Source organism: Onychostoma macrolepis, chromosome 15 (assembly GCF_012432095.1).
Source record: "Onychostoma macrolepis isolate SWU-2019 chromosome 15, ASM1243209v1, whole genome shotgun sequence".
In the NCBI taxonomy this organism is placed as follows: domain Eukaryota; kingdom Metazoa; phylum Chordata; class Actinopteri; order Cypriniformes; family Cyprinidae; genus Onychostoma; species Onychostoma macrolepis.
The window spans coordinates 15,959,541-15,977,443 of NC_081169.1; the positions used below are offsets into that span (position 1 = coordinate 15,959,541).

Here is a 17,903-nt window from a genome sequence, read left to right on the forward strand (position 1 = left end):
TCCAATAGAAAATAAATCAGGAAATTGTGTATTTATAGGCCTATCGATAGGCCTGTCGACATCGGTCAAACATTTAACCAACCATTTTTGTAAAGTGTAGTCAATATTAACCATTATTAATCATTTAAAATAGATGTTACTTAATATGATATAAAATTAGCAAAGCTATCTATCTATCTATCTATCTATCTATCTATCTATCTATCTATCTATCTATCTATCTATCTATCTGTCTACCTACCTGGTTAACAATATGATTAGTATACTGTATGTTAGGAAGTCCATCTGTTATTGAATTATGTTAAGCATCAGTTTGTGCAACACAACAATAGTCGTAATATGACTAAATCTTATATGATTAAATTTTGTGAGATTTACATTATTAAATGATGTCATGACCATTGCTTTAATCTATCACAGGCCAAATGTATTTTTTTTATCTTTGTTTTGTTTTTCCCTGTTTTGTCTGTGTGTGTTTTCCTGTTAATCATATCAGTATCAAACACAATCCTCATTATGTTTTTTTTTTTTTTTTTTGATTTAGTCTGAAATTTATTTAAGAGGGGTTCTCAAACATTTTAATGCAAAGCAAGGACCCCCACATTTGTGACGGATCCCCTTCACAAAGCTATATTTCATAAAGCCCTATTTTTAACCATAAATCAAATTGGTAACACTTTACAATAAGGTTCATTAGTTAACTGCATTAGTTAACATGAACTAATAATAAACTGCACTTATACAGCGTTTATTAATCTTTGTTAATGTTAATTTCAACATTTACTAATACATTATTAAAATCTTGTTAACATTAGTTAATGCACTGTGAACTGACATGAACTAACAATGAACATCTGTATTTTTATTAACTAACGTTAGCGAAGATTAGTAAATACAGTAACAAATGTATTGCTCATGGTTAGTTCATGTTAGTTAATACATTAACTAATGTTTAACTAATGAACCTTATTGTAAAGTGTTACCATCAAATTATTATATATTTATTTTATATTAAATAATTGCACATTTTTCTACTCATATTAAAGCAATTCTAATTTAGCAAATCTTGTATTTGTGTAACATTTTTCATTATAATTAAGGATTCCAAAGTATAGCTTTACAAAAATAGTAGCATACAACCACTGAGCCAAACATGACTGTAGAAATATTATAAACATAATATCTAAAATAAAATAATTTGTTTTATATTTTAATATTGGCATTATTCCAGTCTCTAGTGTCACATGATCCTTTAGAAAACATTCTAATATGCTGATTTGGTGTTCAAAAAAACATTTCGTGTAAAAGGTTGAAAAGTTTGTTTTTGTGATTTTTTTTTAAGATTGATGAACAGAATTTTAGAAAGAACACCGTTTATTTGAAATATAAATCCATTGTGACATTAAAATGTCACTTTTTAATCAATTTAATATGACCATGGTAAATAAAAGTATTAATTTCTTTCAAAACAAATCTTATGGCCCAAACATGTGAATGGCATTATATTACATTATCTGTGGTTAATGACATTTCTCTGTAGTAGCCTACTGTTTGTATGTCCACAAGTCTTAATTTAGCAATGCAGAATATATGTCATCGTTCATAGACAAAATATGGATATCATATGCAGATGCATTTCGAATCACGTTGCAAGGACCAGGTTGTACTAGCGTACAGTGACCAGCTGGAGGAGTGGTAGACATTTATTTTGGCATCCCTTTTAGTCTTGCGATGGGTCTCGCTACATGAATGAATGGAGAGTCGGTGTGTTTAGGACCATGGGGGAAGGGTGTGTGTGTGAGCGTCCGCCGCAGCCCTGCCCAGCCTATTCTTTCTCCTGACGTCCTTCCTTGATGCGAGTGTCACACGCTGCTGGGGATGAACATTTTACAGCCACTGTACAGTTTTTATGTTTGGGAACATTGACATACCCTGCCTCTTCGAAAAGGATATCGTTCACTGGTCTTTGTTGGGCCGGGAGTGCTCGAGATACGCTTAATAGTTTGGATTTCGTATCGTACCCGCTGTTGTTTATTTATTAATATAGTGTTTTCCTGGAAATGTACACAGATGACTCTTTGAAGGGGACACTGCGTCCGTGGGAGTGGTTTATTTTCTCTGGACAACCCAGTCTCATTGAAAAAATGAGTCTGTTTTCCTCTGTTTGATGCTGCGGTAGCTCGTTTTCTTCTTCTTCTTCTGTTCTGCTTTTGTTTTCTGTCTGTCTGTCTCGTGATTTACAGTCGTTGACGGCTGATTCGTAAGGATTCAACATACATTTCTGCAAACCAGACGCTGTATATGGACATGGTATGAGGACAGTTGAGCGAGACGTTTTCGTCTAGCTAAGGACAAAATGATCTATTGTTCCGGCTAGCCAAACTCCCACAGACATGAGCATCATATAGCCTTTTTTTTTTTTTTAATCTTTGTTCTCGTCCCACCAGTATTGCGCGAACCATCCAGCAAACGTAACCGAAAATGAGGATTGTTTAAGGGAAACGCTGTACTGGTGGTCGGAGAGGGCAGCGATAGCCTCGCGATACGGGCTCGGCTGCTGACTGTGTCTCTGTGCTGATTCAATTAGCGACTGTCCGCGGATCGCCGAAATAAACCCAGGGCTGCGGAAGGCTGAAGCTCCGGAGACGATGTCCTCACGCGCCGCGCTGCAGCCGGGGAACGACAGGAATGCAGACCACGTAAGTGAAAGCGTTCTTACGTCATTTAATTCCGCTTGACAAACAGTTGATTTCAACGTTTGTCGCGAAGTGAGACTCGCGAATCGGTTCTTTCGAAACGCTTCGTTTCAAAGGAATGGTTCAAAATAACAGATTCAGCGACTCATTTACGGCATCATTAAGACATTTTACATTTTCTATGTTTACAGTTTCTGTGTAACGTATTTCTGTTTATTAAGGTTTTTCTAATTATTTAATTATTTTGTATTAGTATGATAATTTCACTTGTTCTAGTTCAGTTTGTTGCAGCCACTATTCTGCTCATAAAAAAGCTTAATAGGCCTGTAATTTGTATTGAGGTAAACCAAATAGATTGGCTAAAAAAAAAAAAACTTTAGTAACAATGTTGTTGATAAAACTGCAGTCAGACATACTCAAACTATTTCCATTTGTAACATTGCTTTTATCAGCTATTAAAGTATCTATTGGCCATTGGTCAATTAATTGATTCAATCCAAATGCTCTCATCAGTTCAGTCGGTTCTCAGTTCACTATGAATCAGACATAGCTCAAAAACCGATTCAAAGAGTCAGTTGAACCGATTTTGCGATTATTTGAAAATAATCGAGTCTAAAGAAGGATTCGTTAATAGCTCAGTCAGAATCACTGACATGAGCCAGAAGTGGGGCTGGAGTTGTCAGTAGCGTTTGGGAATGTTATCAAAAATATATCTCTATTAATTCAAGAACTAAAAGGTTACATTGACTAGAACATGGATTTTAAAATGAACAGCATCCTGCCCCTCAAACACTGTCACAAATGACTATTGAGTGTATGTTTCTATGGCTGTCTTTGTTGTCGTTTAGCTCATGGAGTAAGAAACTCTTTTAAAGACTATCTATAGCATTTAATTTGTGGATGATTCGTTTTGCAGTCATTTGAGGTCTTTGATATGCATGTTGTGCAAAATGTTCTTGTAAACCTCTGACCTACGTGATGCGAAGTTAACCCACTTCTTTTCATGGTTTGTATAGTTTGAATTCAGCTTTTAAAGCCAAGCTATGCCTTGTATTCATAGAGAGGGTCATAAGCATCAATATTCATATTAATGGTTGATCAATATAGGCATTTAATGACTTTTTACCATTGACGTCCCCCAGTCTGAGATATTTGGTTACATCATTGTGTGTATGCCAAACTGCAGTTACACTTATTGCATTTTTGTAGTATTCAGTGGCATATTTATGCTTCTGTTTTGTTGTATCTTAATTAAAAACATAAAAGTTGACTTTGTTCATGATGTACACATGTGTAAGTAAACAGATGCCAGACAGCTTGTTGTAACATTTTTAACACAGTGTAAAGTATATCAAAACAATACAAAAACATGTTTGCTTCTCAAGGTTTCAAGGCTTGGCCTTATTTTTGCACGCACAGTAATATAATTGATATTGGGATTTCATTCACTTGCATTTTGCAATTCGTATGTCTGTGTATCTTATTAAAGGCATATTCATGTTTATGATTACCTCGAGATTTATTAATATTAAGTAGTAGCATTAAAGGAATCACTCAAAACTTTTCTCGTCATCTACTCACCCTCATAGAGTTCCAAATTCGTATGACTTTCTGTACTGATTGTTCTTTTCCATTCAAAACCAATGGATGTGGACTAGACTCTAGTCACTAGTCACTAGAGGGTTTAAACTTAAAATCTTACCAAAAAGAGCCATATAAGTAGTCAAAATTACTGTATTGTATTCTTCCTTATTCATGTTATTGCTTTATATGATGAACAGACTGAAATTAAGTAGATAGAAAGGCAAATAGTTTTGGAAGTGAGTAGGTGATGTCAGAATTTTCATTAGTTTTTTTTTGGTTCAGCTGTCCCTTTAAGACAGAAATTGCCAAACTTTTTACTACAAAGGGCCAAGAATGAAACTTGATTGAGGGCCGTGGGCCAAAAGTAAAAATCAAAGGTCATCAGGAGACAACTTTGATCCGCAGGCACTGTTTTGTCCTTTAAGACATGCAAGATATGAAGCTGGAAAATTTTAGAAAAGATTGTAGCAAGATTGTAGTTTTTATTAGACTGTTGCAAATATGGGTTTCACACATTATGTAATTAACAGTTCAAAAGTGCTGTCTCTGTTTCCACTTAAAACCGTCACATAACTTGTGGTCAAATCGTACTTACTGTTACCAAAGCTCTTTATTATGTAAGTGGAATGTCAGGTGTCAGTTTACTTGGTTTAAGTTTTGAATAGTTCATAAGGAGATGTAAAAGACATCTGCTTTCCACATTGTTACGTCATATGTCATAATTCGTTTGCTTGGAAGAAAGTTGATTGCTTGTATTTATTGCTACTGTAATCGGAAATCGGATTATGCGTTATGCAAAAACTATTGACCCACAAAGGGATTCCTAAACTCAGTGACTTAGTGGTGAACGTCATAGATTGAAAAATAAAGAAGAATACATAAAGAAAAAGGAGTGGTTGGTTGGCTATATGTGAATGAAAGATGATGAAAATCTGCATAGTTTGTGCTTAAGTTATCCAGCATGTATGCAAGCACAGACACAGCAATAAGGCATGTCACATAGAGGCACGGCGAGAGCTTCTAGAATAATGAGTGCTGATGAGAAGAGGGATGAGATAGAACACAAAGCAAACACAATAGAAAATGCATCTTACCAATCTGGGAGGTTATGTAAACTCTCTGTCTAGCCATGGAATAAGATTGGAGGATGATGTCAAAACAAAGAGTCTGCAAGTGAAGCCACAGATTCCATGAAGGCCAGAGAAGAAGCATCATGTTGTCTGAAGAGGACTGGGTCAACTGCAGAAAAAAGCCCAGGACATCCATGAAAATAAATTCATGTTCATTTACAAGGTTGAATTTGGTCTAAATGGCAGACATCTTGATAACCATCATATTGTAACAGCTTTACCGAGAAAAATGGTAAAGATGGAAAAAAAAAGGTTGGGATTACATCATCCTCTTTGACTTGACCTAGACTCTATAAACTTTTTAATTATGTATTGAAGCTTGCAACATTTACAGCAGAGCAGACATTTTGAATGATGTCTAAATCAGCTAAAAATCTCTGGTGTGGAATGATAAATAAATATATATGTGTTGGCTACTGTGGGCATTTAGCTTATGCTGAAGTGTCAAAACATTAAAAGAGGAAATTGATTGGCAAAGTAAGTCTGTAAGTGTCCACACATTTGACTTCCTCTTGTACTTCCTCATTGCTGATCTTTTACATGTTTTTACTTGCCATTTACAATATAAATAACATCTACCTGTGTTTAGAAATTTGACCCTCTACAGTGAGGTAATGAGGAAAAGGGATATATAGCATTATTCTTCTTTGCGTAAGAGCTAGTAATAAGAAGATCTGGCTGATTCAAATGAGCCAGTAAAGGAAATTGACATTGCACTTTTTTGCAATTTATAATGAAACACTAAAAACTAAAATCAATTGTTTAAAATGCTAAAAGTGAATTTGCATCACAGCTTTATAATGTACAATATGAATGTTTATTCATTTTGAAATTTCCTGAATATTACATTTAACAATGTTAATAAATTATTAGTGATTGTAAATCTTAACTTTAATAAATGTTAGATGATTGCAAAGGTCATCTAAATTTAAAAACAGTGATATGCGCGCCATTAAAAATCCACTATTGACTGATATCGATAAATTAAAAATCTCTAATGCCAGCCGATGACTAAGTAGTGATATATTGTGCATCCTTAGTAAAACATTTACCGTTACTCAGGAAAAATCCTGCTATTTCAGTAGGAATCTAAAAGAATCTGGAATTTAGTGTGAGAAAGAAAGATTTTTCCAGTTTGTCACATGAATCTGAGGCACGGATCAACAAAACTGCTTGATTAGAAGGTGACTTTGTGTGCAGTGCTTCATGTATCACTTAACTGTTCACAATAGACTTTTTTGCCTGCAAAATTTTGCTAATTCGACCTTTGCACCTTAAGATGTATAAGAAGTCTGCCGTTCTTGGCTGTGTGTAGCACCTACAGCTCGGCGTTTCCTTCTGAAGGACCCCAGCATTTGGAGAGAGTGGCAGGAGTTTTCAACAAGGTCGCATTGTTTTAGTCTGATCGTAACATTTTGATTGTTTTCTTAATTTAATGCAGAATTTGCAAAAAAGTTTCTATTGAAGATGTGGCAACACAAACTATTGCACCCAATAACAAACTGGCTGCTTGCATGTGAGCACCATGTCTTGTTTCACACGCATAGAAATCTCAAGGCACAAAAGCAACAAATAGCGTTTTTTAAAATGATTTCCTTCAAGAGAAACACAGTATCACCCTCAGTCTAAACGATAGTTGTGACTGGACATTACGCCTCCACTTTCAGCCAAAAGAAATTCACTAAGAGGATTGTTTTTTATTGTTCCTAAGTAAAGCAGGAAAGCTGATCCAATGTGGAGGTCAGATAGGCCTGGTGGCTTGTTTCTGAGGAACTAGTGAAACCTAGGCCTAGACGCTCATGTTCTGGATAAAAGAGGTTATTGTGTCTGTTGCATGTGAGGAAAGCAATCGAAGGGGTGTTTTTTACAAAGAGAAAACCTTTAGCATGCCTTCATAGCGGCACTAGTTTCTTGTGGTGATGTTGTTGCGGCAACATCAGTGATGTTAGCTGCTGTCTATGAGTCAGCGTAAATTCACACTTTTTTTTTTTTTTTGTCCAGCACAAGGAAATTATCTTTCGGTTTGGCTGGTCACTACAAGTAAACATGTTTATCTAGTCTAACCTTTAACTCTGAGCATGTTTTTTTAAATCAAAAGGGTGTGTTAGACCATGAGCAACTATCGCACAATCAGCATGTTTTTGTTCTTGTCATTGTGGAAGTATAGCACCACCCCCTGTTTCGTTGCCACACCGATTGTTGCTCTTGACAACTGATATTGATGTTGTCTCCTTGTGTATTTGGCTAATGTGTGTGCGCATGAGGGGGTTATGTTACTTGTTGGTGGGGAGGGGGGTTGCGGAGTACGGTTAGCAGATGGGCCTCAGCTGGGGCTTTTCTGTTTGGCCTTCTCATCTGATGCCAAGGTGAGACTTTTGCTCTGTAGTCATGAGGATTGCTGCCTGTCTGTGACTGCTGCGCCATTAGTTATTCAGATGGGTTCGTTCATGACAGAGACAGTTATTAAAGGGTAACAAGCAGCAGAGAGGTCATGGCATTTCAGTCATAAGGCATGAGCTAGTATTACAGCAGTGACTTAGAATTGGGAGGAGTCACAGAGGAAGATTACATGTTCATTTCTCACAGTCTCACAATAACTGTGTGAATTATTCATGTTTAAATGAATCTGTCAAGGTGGGGCTGTCATTCATTTGAAAATGTTATTGGATGAATTGCATGATATTAATAATTAATCACAGTTAATTACCAGTGCAGGGTATTATTGATATACATTTACAGATTGATTCAGTTAACTCACAATGTGAATTATACGTTAAAACTAGTCTGTCAAAGTAGGACTGTCATTCAGTTCAAATATAATTGAATTAATTGCTTGATATGCTAAATAATGAATCACATTTGTTTGCCATGACTGGGTATTGATACAGGTTTTTGGATTCATTTTGATTCTGATTCATAAGCTCTTAATTTGATTCTGATTCAATTGGATATAATTCAGATATATTGTCCATTTTTGCATGCTGTAAATCATGCAGGGTAATGATTCAAACTATTTGTTAAAAAAACTGGTTAATGAGAGTCATTCGTTTTGGGAACGGGGCTACACTGGTCACATTGTATGTTTGTTTTTGCATGCAGATTATTATTATTGTGGCTGAGAAGACATTAACCATGAAATAGACATTACACAAAGTAGCTTTAAGAGTCAATATATTGTTTGTTTTATTTCCTTTGAGTGATCATAAGCCTATAAAGAGTGACCAAACCAATAAATCCTTTTACACTGAACCTGTTTAAGAAGCCTGTAGCTTTGCTGCAAGCATTTACTCTGCAAGCCACACCAGAGAACCGTTACGAGGAGAATGCACAACATCTATTCAAGACAGGAAACCATGCAAGTTTGAGTTTTGGCAGGGCTCTTTACACCTGGCTCGGGCGTACACCTGTTTCCCACACTTTTATCTCACATCAGCACAGTATAGCATAGTGATATTGTGAACGACCCAAGCTCATTGTCGTGCATTCATTTCAAGGAAACGCTGTGGAAGAAATCAGCACAGAGGAAACTGGTGCAGCAGCAGTGCCAAATGCAAAGCTTCACAGAACAGGACAGGATAGGACAGGACATAGATCCCTGTAAATGGATTTGGGAGTAAGTCATAAGATGCAATAGCAGGATGTGTGGCTGGATGGACTGACCCTGACCCATCTCTACCCCCTTCACATGTGCTCCTATCCTACCCTGAGCAGGACACCACCCAGATAGGCGGTCGGTTGTCTCAGTCTGGGATGGGTCTCTAGAAATATGTTGTGTAGAACTATGTCTTGGGATCTTTATTAACTGCATATTCCTACCAATAAGTATGTTTAAATGTGCAGTCATAATTAAGCTTCACTCACAGTTAGCTACACTCTTAAAGATTCTTTTTTTGGCATCTGTGGTTCCATGAAGGGCCTTTAACGTCACAAAAAATTTCACAAAAGGTTCTTTATAGATTATTAAAATGCACTAAAAAAGGATTATTTTAGGAACTGTTCACTAAAAGGTTCTTAGGGGAACCCAGAATGCGTTGTTACACAATTGACAATGGACCTTTACAAATGTGACTGCAGAAGTCAGACTGGTATGATTTGAGCTTGTAATAATATATTTACATGACATAAAAAATATATATTGCTTTATTCAGACTGAAATTGAACTTTTAAAGTGCATGTACTAAATGGGAGGAAACTGAATATCTAAATGCATCATCTTTTATTGTTTTGTGGTCATTATGTCCTGGAGCTTTCTTCCGCCATCTAAACCATCTATTTCAGTGGCATATTGGCTTTGCTGAGAAACCCCCATACCCCTGCCCCCACCTTTCTCATATAAATTGCAAGGGCAATCAGATAGAGAGCAGCAGTGGAATAATCAATGTGTGTGGTTTGGACAGGGTGGGGCAGTGGGTGGTGGAGGAAGATGGGTGGGTGACAGGCGATGAGGTCTATGTCAGCAAATGGTCAAAACTGTTGGGAATATCGGGTGTGGGGATGTGGAGACATTAAAATGGGCTTATTGGTGTGAAGAAATATGCTCCCATCCTCTGTCATTTCAAATTTGTGAGTCAATATATGAATATAGAAAATGATATGCTGTGTATCTATATAGATATAGCATGTACGAGCAATGAATCAAAAGTTTTTATTGAAATGTTGTATTAAGATCCATTCTACATTTGCTTGACGATTATATGGGGTTCAGTTTTCACACAGAATGATACAGTTAGCATCCAACTAAGAATGCCACATGCGTCATGTCGCGCCAAGGTGTGAGTGGCGTTTAGTGTCGCAGTGCATTCCTGGATAGATTAGATTTAAGATCTTGGAACAGCCAGACATGAAACATGTCAGAAATGTATAGCAAAGCAGAGATTAGCTTTCCTTGGAGAAATCACAAAAACAGTCCTTCAAAATATCTTTTGTATTTTCCATAGAAAGTGAGTCATGCAGGTTGGGTGAGGGTGACTAAATATTGACAAAATATTCATTTTTGGGAGAGCTAAGCCTTTAATTACACAATATGAACCTGAATTGAATTTTGCAAGATTATGAATTCATGTGCTGAATATTCTACACTATGTCTGAATGTGTCAAATCATAAATATGTGTAAAATCTAAGAAAATAAATCTTGGTCATGTTTTGATTTAATTATGTATTAACGATGCATATTTTTGCTTCAACCCGCAGCATGCCTCGCTCTCAGCCAGTCGCTCAGAGAAGGGCTCGGGATGGTCGAGTCGCTCACTCGGAGCCCGTTGCCGGAATTCCATCGCCTCCTGCTCGGACGAACAGCCTCACATCGGCAACTATCGGCTGCTCAAGACCATCGGCAAAGGCAATTTCGCCAAAGTGAAGTTGGCACGCCATATATTGACCGGCAGGGAGGTAAGATGTACAAAGAGATGACTATATTATGTTAGAAACTTAAATAATTAAAGATTGACAAGGCTGTTCTAATTGCCAGTTAGGTAAACCTTCTCAATCAAGTTCTTAGTCACAGTATGGCTTTGCACAAAATTTCTACATATGCTCTTCCAGCTTTTTCACACTTTGACCGAAAGCAATTATGTCATCAACCTACTGAGGTGTGCACAGTTAGCATAATTTTCCATGTGATTGCTTCTTTTATATGCAATTTAGATGTCAAGTCAATGTGTCAGCTACATTTTGATGATTTTTTTAACTTTGTGCCTTTTCAGGTTGCAATAAAAATCATTGACAAAACCCAACTCAACCCTACAAGCCTACAGAAGGTAGGAACTAGGTCATAACCGCTTCACTGTTGTAAGCTTGTGATCCTTATTATGTCTTTGCGCGCTAATGTCTATCTGAACTCAATGCCCGAGACATAAGGTCATATTGAGGAGCTTGTTTTGGTCAAATAGTATTTGATTAGACACTGTTAAGCAGCGGTCAGTGAAAATTTGAACTTTGACCCAATGGTTTTGATTTGCCACCACTTTGCTTTTAGACGGACTGCGGTCTGATGCTGTTGTAATATATCTGGAGCTGTCTGAGCACTTTATCTGTGTGAAATCTGGAAAATAAAACAGTGAGCTGTTATTGTCCTTGGTTTAATTCTCAGCTAAATATATTAATTCCCTGGAAAATGGCAGGAAAGATTAGATAAGCAATTTGAATAAGAGAAAGCTGTTGAAAATGAGGAAACTATGTCGTTGTTGTTGTTATATTATAGGCACGTTTTCATACTTTGCACTTTTTGTTTTTAGCTTGTTTGGCTATGTGGAGATAATGTAATCCATAAATCTAAATACTACTCTATTTTTGTATATTTTTCCATGAAATGTAACTTTAAAAGACAATTTTTTAAGAATATATATATATATATATATATATATATATATATATATATATATATATATATATATTAGCTTAGCTAATGATAAGTTATAGCTGCCTCAGTTTGTGTTTTTAAAGTGCACTTACCAAGCTTAAATGTTGAAAAAATACTATAGAAAGAAAAAGTATTATGATTGGAAACACATGCTTATAACCTCATCTCATATTTGTTTTCATGTTTAGTGTTGTCTGAGGTATATCGCATGAATTGAATCTTATTCATCTTAAGTGCAAAGTAAAAAAAAAAAAAAATGCATTTATGAAGTGCTAAATATTCCTAGCTGATGACTGGGGAATATTGTCTTTCTGTGTGATAATCACACCTCTAATGTGAGAAGTATGGTGTGCTGCTTCATTCAGAGGTTTTGTGATTGCTAACACAGCATTTCAAAGTAAAAGATTATTATTAGCTCTAAATGTTCTTCCAGGATATCCAAGTGTAATGCATTATGAAGCTAAATAAGTATGTAACAGCAGGTTTTAGTTAGATGATGTAATGATACACTTGTAGAAAGATTTATATTTGTTGATAACAGTTTATCTCGTGTCTTGGTGTAAAGAGGTGTGGTCGAAACCAAATGCAAATGATGGGTCAGATGCTTTGTGGAGTGTAGTATATTGTGCTAGGTGAGGCCGAAGGTGCTTGTGGTCTCTGCAGGGGTGTATTAGACGCTGCAGTAGAAATGCAGGCCTCTCCTGTCAGTATTATTAAAACACACCAGGTGACCTTTCCCAGTACAATATTTTTGTACCTCTTTCTCCTTACTTTGTTTGTTCTCTCCCTCACTCACATGCAGATAGTATCATTCCCAACCTTTGCTCAGCCTAACTGTCGACTGCAGTTTTCATCTGGCCTACAAATTCCCATCATTAACAATGACAGATGTGAATGAAGTATCTCACGGTCACCAAGGTTGCTTTTATTTGATCGAAAATACAGTAATATTGTGAAATATTATTACAGTTTAAAATAACTTTTCTATTTTAATATATTTTAAAATGTAATTTATTCATGTGATGGCAAATCCTTCAGAAATTATTCTAATATGCTGATTTGCTGCTTAAGAAGAAGCATTACTTATTATTACCAATGCTGAAAACAGTTGTTTCTGTAAACCTTGAAACATATTTTTACAGGATTCTGTGATGGATAGAAGTTCAAAAGAAGAGCACTTATTTGCACAGCAAACATTATAAATGTCTGTACTGTCGCTTTTGATCAATTTAATGTGTCCTTGTTGAATAGAAGCATTAATTCATTTATAAAAAAGAGCAAAATCTTACTTTTGAACAGTAGTGTCTAATAAATAATTCATGATCTTAAGCCTTCATTGATTCATGACGTCACAAACTATAACACAAAGTGATGATCGACAAGTTCTAAGGAAGGAATCATATACTCAATAGGGACCAAATCAAAAAATTGGCCTCCTCCTAACTTGCAGTGTCGTGTTTACTAGAGACGATCGAGAAGTTTTGTTAGTCTGATGTGCCTTGTTTCTGGAGATCTGCCAGCAGCCTCTTTCTCTTCTTCTTCTCCGATCTCCTCTCTGTTTAATCCTGTTCAGAGATGGAGGGGGGCAGAGCACAATCAGCTGACCATGAACTTTCCCAGCAGCTGGATTTAGAAGGGTTGGGAAAGACATGGAATTTGCCTTTAACGACATGTGTGTGTGTGTGAGGGTCGGGGGCGTGATCATGGAGGTGCGGGGCCCCATCATAAGAGCACGGTGCTACTTTAATGAAAAAAAAACAAAAAACCTTCAGGCAGGGTGACAGAGTTGGACCGTGGGTGAAGAAGGGTAGAGGGGGTTGGGTGTCCCTCATTCAAGTCTCTTGCAGCCAGGAGCACCGTTCCAGACAGACGAACAATGGGGGCAACTGAACCCGGAGGGGTGGGGGACTCCAGGGGGGCCATAGCACAGGAACAGAGATCCTGAGAAAGCGAGCTAGTGTACAAGAGAAGTGAGGAGTGTCTAAAGCATGATATCAGAAACCGAAATCCCTGATTTAAAATGGTTTGGTTGGCAACTTTGATTGTGTGAATTTAAGAGCATTGAACAGTTTTAAAGTGGTAGAAATGTATTGATATATGACTATTATTATTACAATACCACTGCTGATATGACATTTCCATTTTAAAGGGATAGTTGACTCAAAAATGAAAATGCTGTTATCATTTACTCGCCCTCATGTCATCCCAAACCTGTATGACATTAATTTTGTGGAAATTAAAGATAATTTGAAAAATGTTTTGTCCATATTTTGAAATATGACATCTTCTTCTATGACAGAATTCTCATTTTTTGGGTGAACTACCCCTTTAGGGCAAGTTGGTTTACATGTTTCTGGATCATAAAAAAGATGGAAATATAGGTAACCTGAATGTTTTATAAGTTCAAAACCTTTTCAGTTTAGTTCAGATTATGCTTGTATAACTGTTAAAGCACTGATCAGAGCAATTTCTGGAAGAGCACTAACAGGCAGAGCTAGATAAACTCCAAAGAGAAAAGAAGCTGAAGTGAACTTGACATTTATGAGTCACACTGGAGATGCATCACTGCCTAACGCTTCAAGATTATTTCTGATCAACTCCAAATACTCATGGATTACTTATGTAAGCGCCATCAATTATGAGATTATCACTATTTCTGGCACTGTAGGGCATTGTGTGTTGAATGTATAGGAGACAGATTGTGTGGAGTAAGCCCAGGGGCATCATGCACCTGTTTTGTTTTTTGAGGGGACACCAGTGGCAGTCCTGACTCACTTGATGACGAAATGAAGGCAAAGCCAACTTTTAAGTAGTTATTCTCTTATAATATTGAGCAAATTAATCCGGGTTCAAATACCAGCCTTGGAATTTGGGGACAGGTTTGTGGATAGTAATTTTTTTTTTTTTTTTTTGAAAGAAAGAAAGAAAGAATATAATACTTTTATTCATCAAGGATGTATTAAATTGATCTAAAGTGACATTAAATATATTTATAATGTTACAAAATATTTCAAATAAATGCAGTTATTTTGAACCCTCCATTCATCAAAGAATCCTGCATTTTTTTTATTTAGTTGCCACAAAAATATTAAGCACAACCTTTTTCATTGTTGATAATAGAAAGAAATATTTATCTGAGTACCAAATCAGCATATATGAATTATTTCTGAAGGATCATGTGACACTGAAGACTGAACTAATGGCTGCTAAAAATTCAGCTTCGTCATCACAGGAAGAAATTATATTAATATTAAAATAGAGAACAGTCATTTTAAATTGTAATAATATTTCACAATATTACCACTTTTACTGTAAATGCAGTAAATGCAGCTTGCTTATTTTTTATTTACAATAATTGTGCAACTTTTCATAAAATACATATGTGTGTGTGTGTATTAATATGTAATACAAAAAATTCATATTATTTTCATTTATTTTCATATTCATTATATTAATTTAAAGTAACCTATTTTATACAAATCCATCTTGTCTAAAAAACTAAGGGAGCATCCCATAGGACATAAAAGACACAAAAGAGATCTCTTTATTATCAGATTCTCAGATGAGAATCCAACAATGTCATAAAAGATCCCAGTGTCTTCAACATCTTTCTTATCAAATTTCTTATCAAAAATGATCAAACGCCAAATGATCAGCCTGTTTTAATTTCCTTAATAAATTCAGACCAACAACCTGCATAAAAACCACAAATGAGATCCCCAATAAATCTCCAGAGCTTTAAAAGAGCACTGAGCAATAAAATGTTCCTCTGGGATGTGCTCCCTCACTTTGAGCGACCACAAGGCTTCTGGGTAAGCCAAAGGTTTTCTCTTCGGCACTTCCTGTCCTGATGTTCGGCCCCCCAGAGGCAGCTTTGACCTGAGCTGTTGCTGTGCCCTGATGAGACCATCTGCTTTGCTCTCTGTGGTGATCCAGCTCCCTTTCTCTCTCCGTCACTCACTGGGCTCCAGATCAATGCTAGGGAAATGGCGTGGGCATGGACTAATGCCTGCCAGCGACAGAAGTACTTTGAAATCCCACAGTGTCTCCTTTGGTAACAACACTCATATATATGAACAATTCACATTAAATGGTCAACTAACATGATGTTAGTTTGCACTGTTTCTCAGTACACTCACTGTTTTGTTTTCACATCTGAATAGTACGTTCTTTCAGGGCTCAGCTGGCTTTGCATGTGCATTGTGCACGTTAGACCTCTTTAGGTGCAAATGAGATGGAGTACAGAGAAAGACAGCGACTGCGGTCATATGAGGACGCCATTAGCTTCCTGACAATCATACTGAAAAACCTTCCCTTTGGGAACAGAACGAGCCAATGATGTAGACGCAGGGATTACCAGTATGACATAGAGCCACTGCTGGGAGATTATTATAACAATCGTCAGTCAGACTAACAGTCTTGCTGATTTTTAGTAGAATATGCAGGGATGCAGAACCGCTCTTACAATGTCTTCGGATAGATTTTGATATAATGTGGCAACCATGTAAGCTCCTTGTCGACGCCTCCCATAATGTGATATAGTTTGAAGAATTTGAATCGCCTCATTTGAATGAATGGAAGATTCAATTAACTGTAGTGTTGCGTCTTTCCATAATGTTAAAAGGATTTTTCACCCAAAAATTAGAGTTCTGTCATCTTGCATCCTTCCAAACCAAATTTGAACTTCTTTGATATAGTATTCTTTTGTTAATATTTTGAATTAGATTTTATTTTTCTGTTTTGACTTTAAGTTTATTGATAGTTTTAGTACTTTTGTTGTGTTTTGTCAATTTTATTATTATTTATGTATGTGTTCATATAGTCTTTTATCAATTTTTATTGATTTGTTTTAGTTTATTTAGTTATTTTAGTACTTCAATTTAAACTAAATGAAAATGAGAAATGTTCTTTTGGCAACTAGCTGAAATAAAATATGTTACGTTTTTTCTTATATTGTATTTCATTTCAGTTAACGTTTATTTTGATTCAAGTAACAAGTTTGTTGTGGTTGTTTACAAAAAATCATATTATTATTGCATATTATTGCTTTTTTGTTGAATATTATTGTTTTGATTGCTTCTGTTTTCCTCATTTGTAAGTCGCTTTGGATAAAAAGCATCTGCTAAATGACTAAATGTAAATGTAAATGCTAGTTTTAGTTAACAATAATAACCATGTTCAAAACCTGTAGGGTTGTAATAATTTAGTTTGGACCCCAACGTTCATCAAAATGTAAATGGTGACACAATTTTCATTTTTGGGTGAATTATCCCTTTAATTGTGGAATTATGTAACGTGATTAGAGGCAAAATATAATTCACATGTTAATATTCGTTGTCATAGCTATTATTTGATGTCAGAAGTGTTGCGTGGGTGTTTTTGTTCTCTTGTTCAGACATGCAAAAATGTCAAGCCTCTGATTTGCATATTTCACCCCCTCTCCATGGAGCAGTCGGAGACGGTGTGGAAAGAGGAAGGCCTGGACAGAACCAGACGCAGATGAAAAATGATTCCCAGTGGGATGTGGACGGCTGTGATATGCTGATGTCTGAATGATGAGTTTGATAAGGGGCGAACAGAGGTTATTAGACACTTTTAGTGATCCGGCGAAGGAAGAAATATGCCTAAAGCTGAAGGATTGCATCAGTGTAAAGTGTCACACCTAAGCTTAACACCAGATACGATGCGATGAACACTCTCTTCCGTGTAAATTTGGGTTTTTGTACGTGATAAGCAATGGTTATGTCAGTTGTTGGTTTCTATTTCTGAAGTATTATTGGTCCAAAATCCTGCTCCACATCTGATCTGCCTCTATTCTGCTACCAATGCATAGAATGATGATCCATTGTTTTTTTCTTTCTTGTTTTATAGTCATTTCGCTCGAAAATATGTCACAATACAGAAGTAGGCAGCTTCCATTTAATGCTGACTTTAAAACTCAATTATATTAATAAACGATATATATATATATATATATATATATATATATATATATATATATATATATATGTATAAATTAAATTATATATAAACTCAATTATACCTTTTTGTTTTTAATACCGATTTTATATATTGTGACGGGAGGAGCCAACGACAGACACAGTGGGTGTGGCGTCAGGCCTCGGAGAGGCTTT

The 17,903-nt window shown here is 36.1% G+C and overlaps 1 protein-coding gene across 3 annotated transcripts in view; it reads left to right on the forward strand.

The window, feature by feature from the left end:
• The first annotated feature begins 1,485 nt into the window (after positions 1-1,485).
• The window catches only part of mark4b (MAP/microtubule affinity-regulating kinase 4b), a 44,837-nt gene continuing 28,419 nt past the window's right edge, over positions 1,486-17,903 (forward strand). Inside the window, exons 1-3 of one of the 3 annotated variants that reach the window (XM_058799067.1) lie at positions 1,486-2,699; positions 10,602-10,799; positions 11,114-11,167. In XM_058799067.1, the coding sequence (XP_058655050.1) occupies positions 2,649-2,699; positions 10,602-10,799; positions 11,114-11,167 (303 nt within the window). In that variant the 5' untranslated portion in view covers positions 1,486-2,648. The remainder of the gene's footprint in view (positions 2,700-10,601; positions 10,800-11,113; positions 11,168-17,903) is intronic. The other 2 variants (XM_058799065.1, XM_058799066.1) reach the window with 2 other exon arrangements.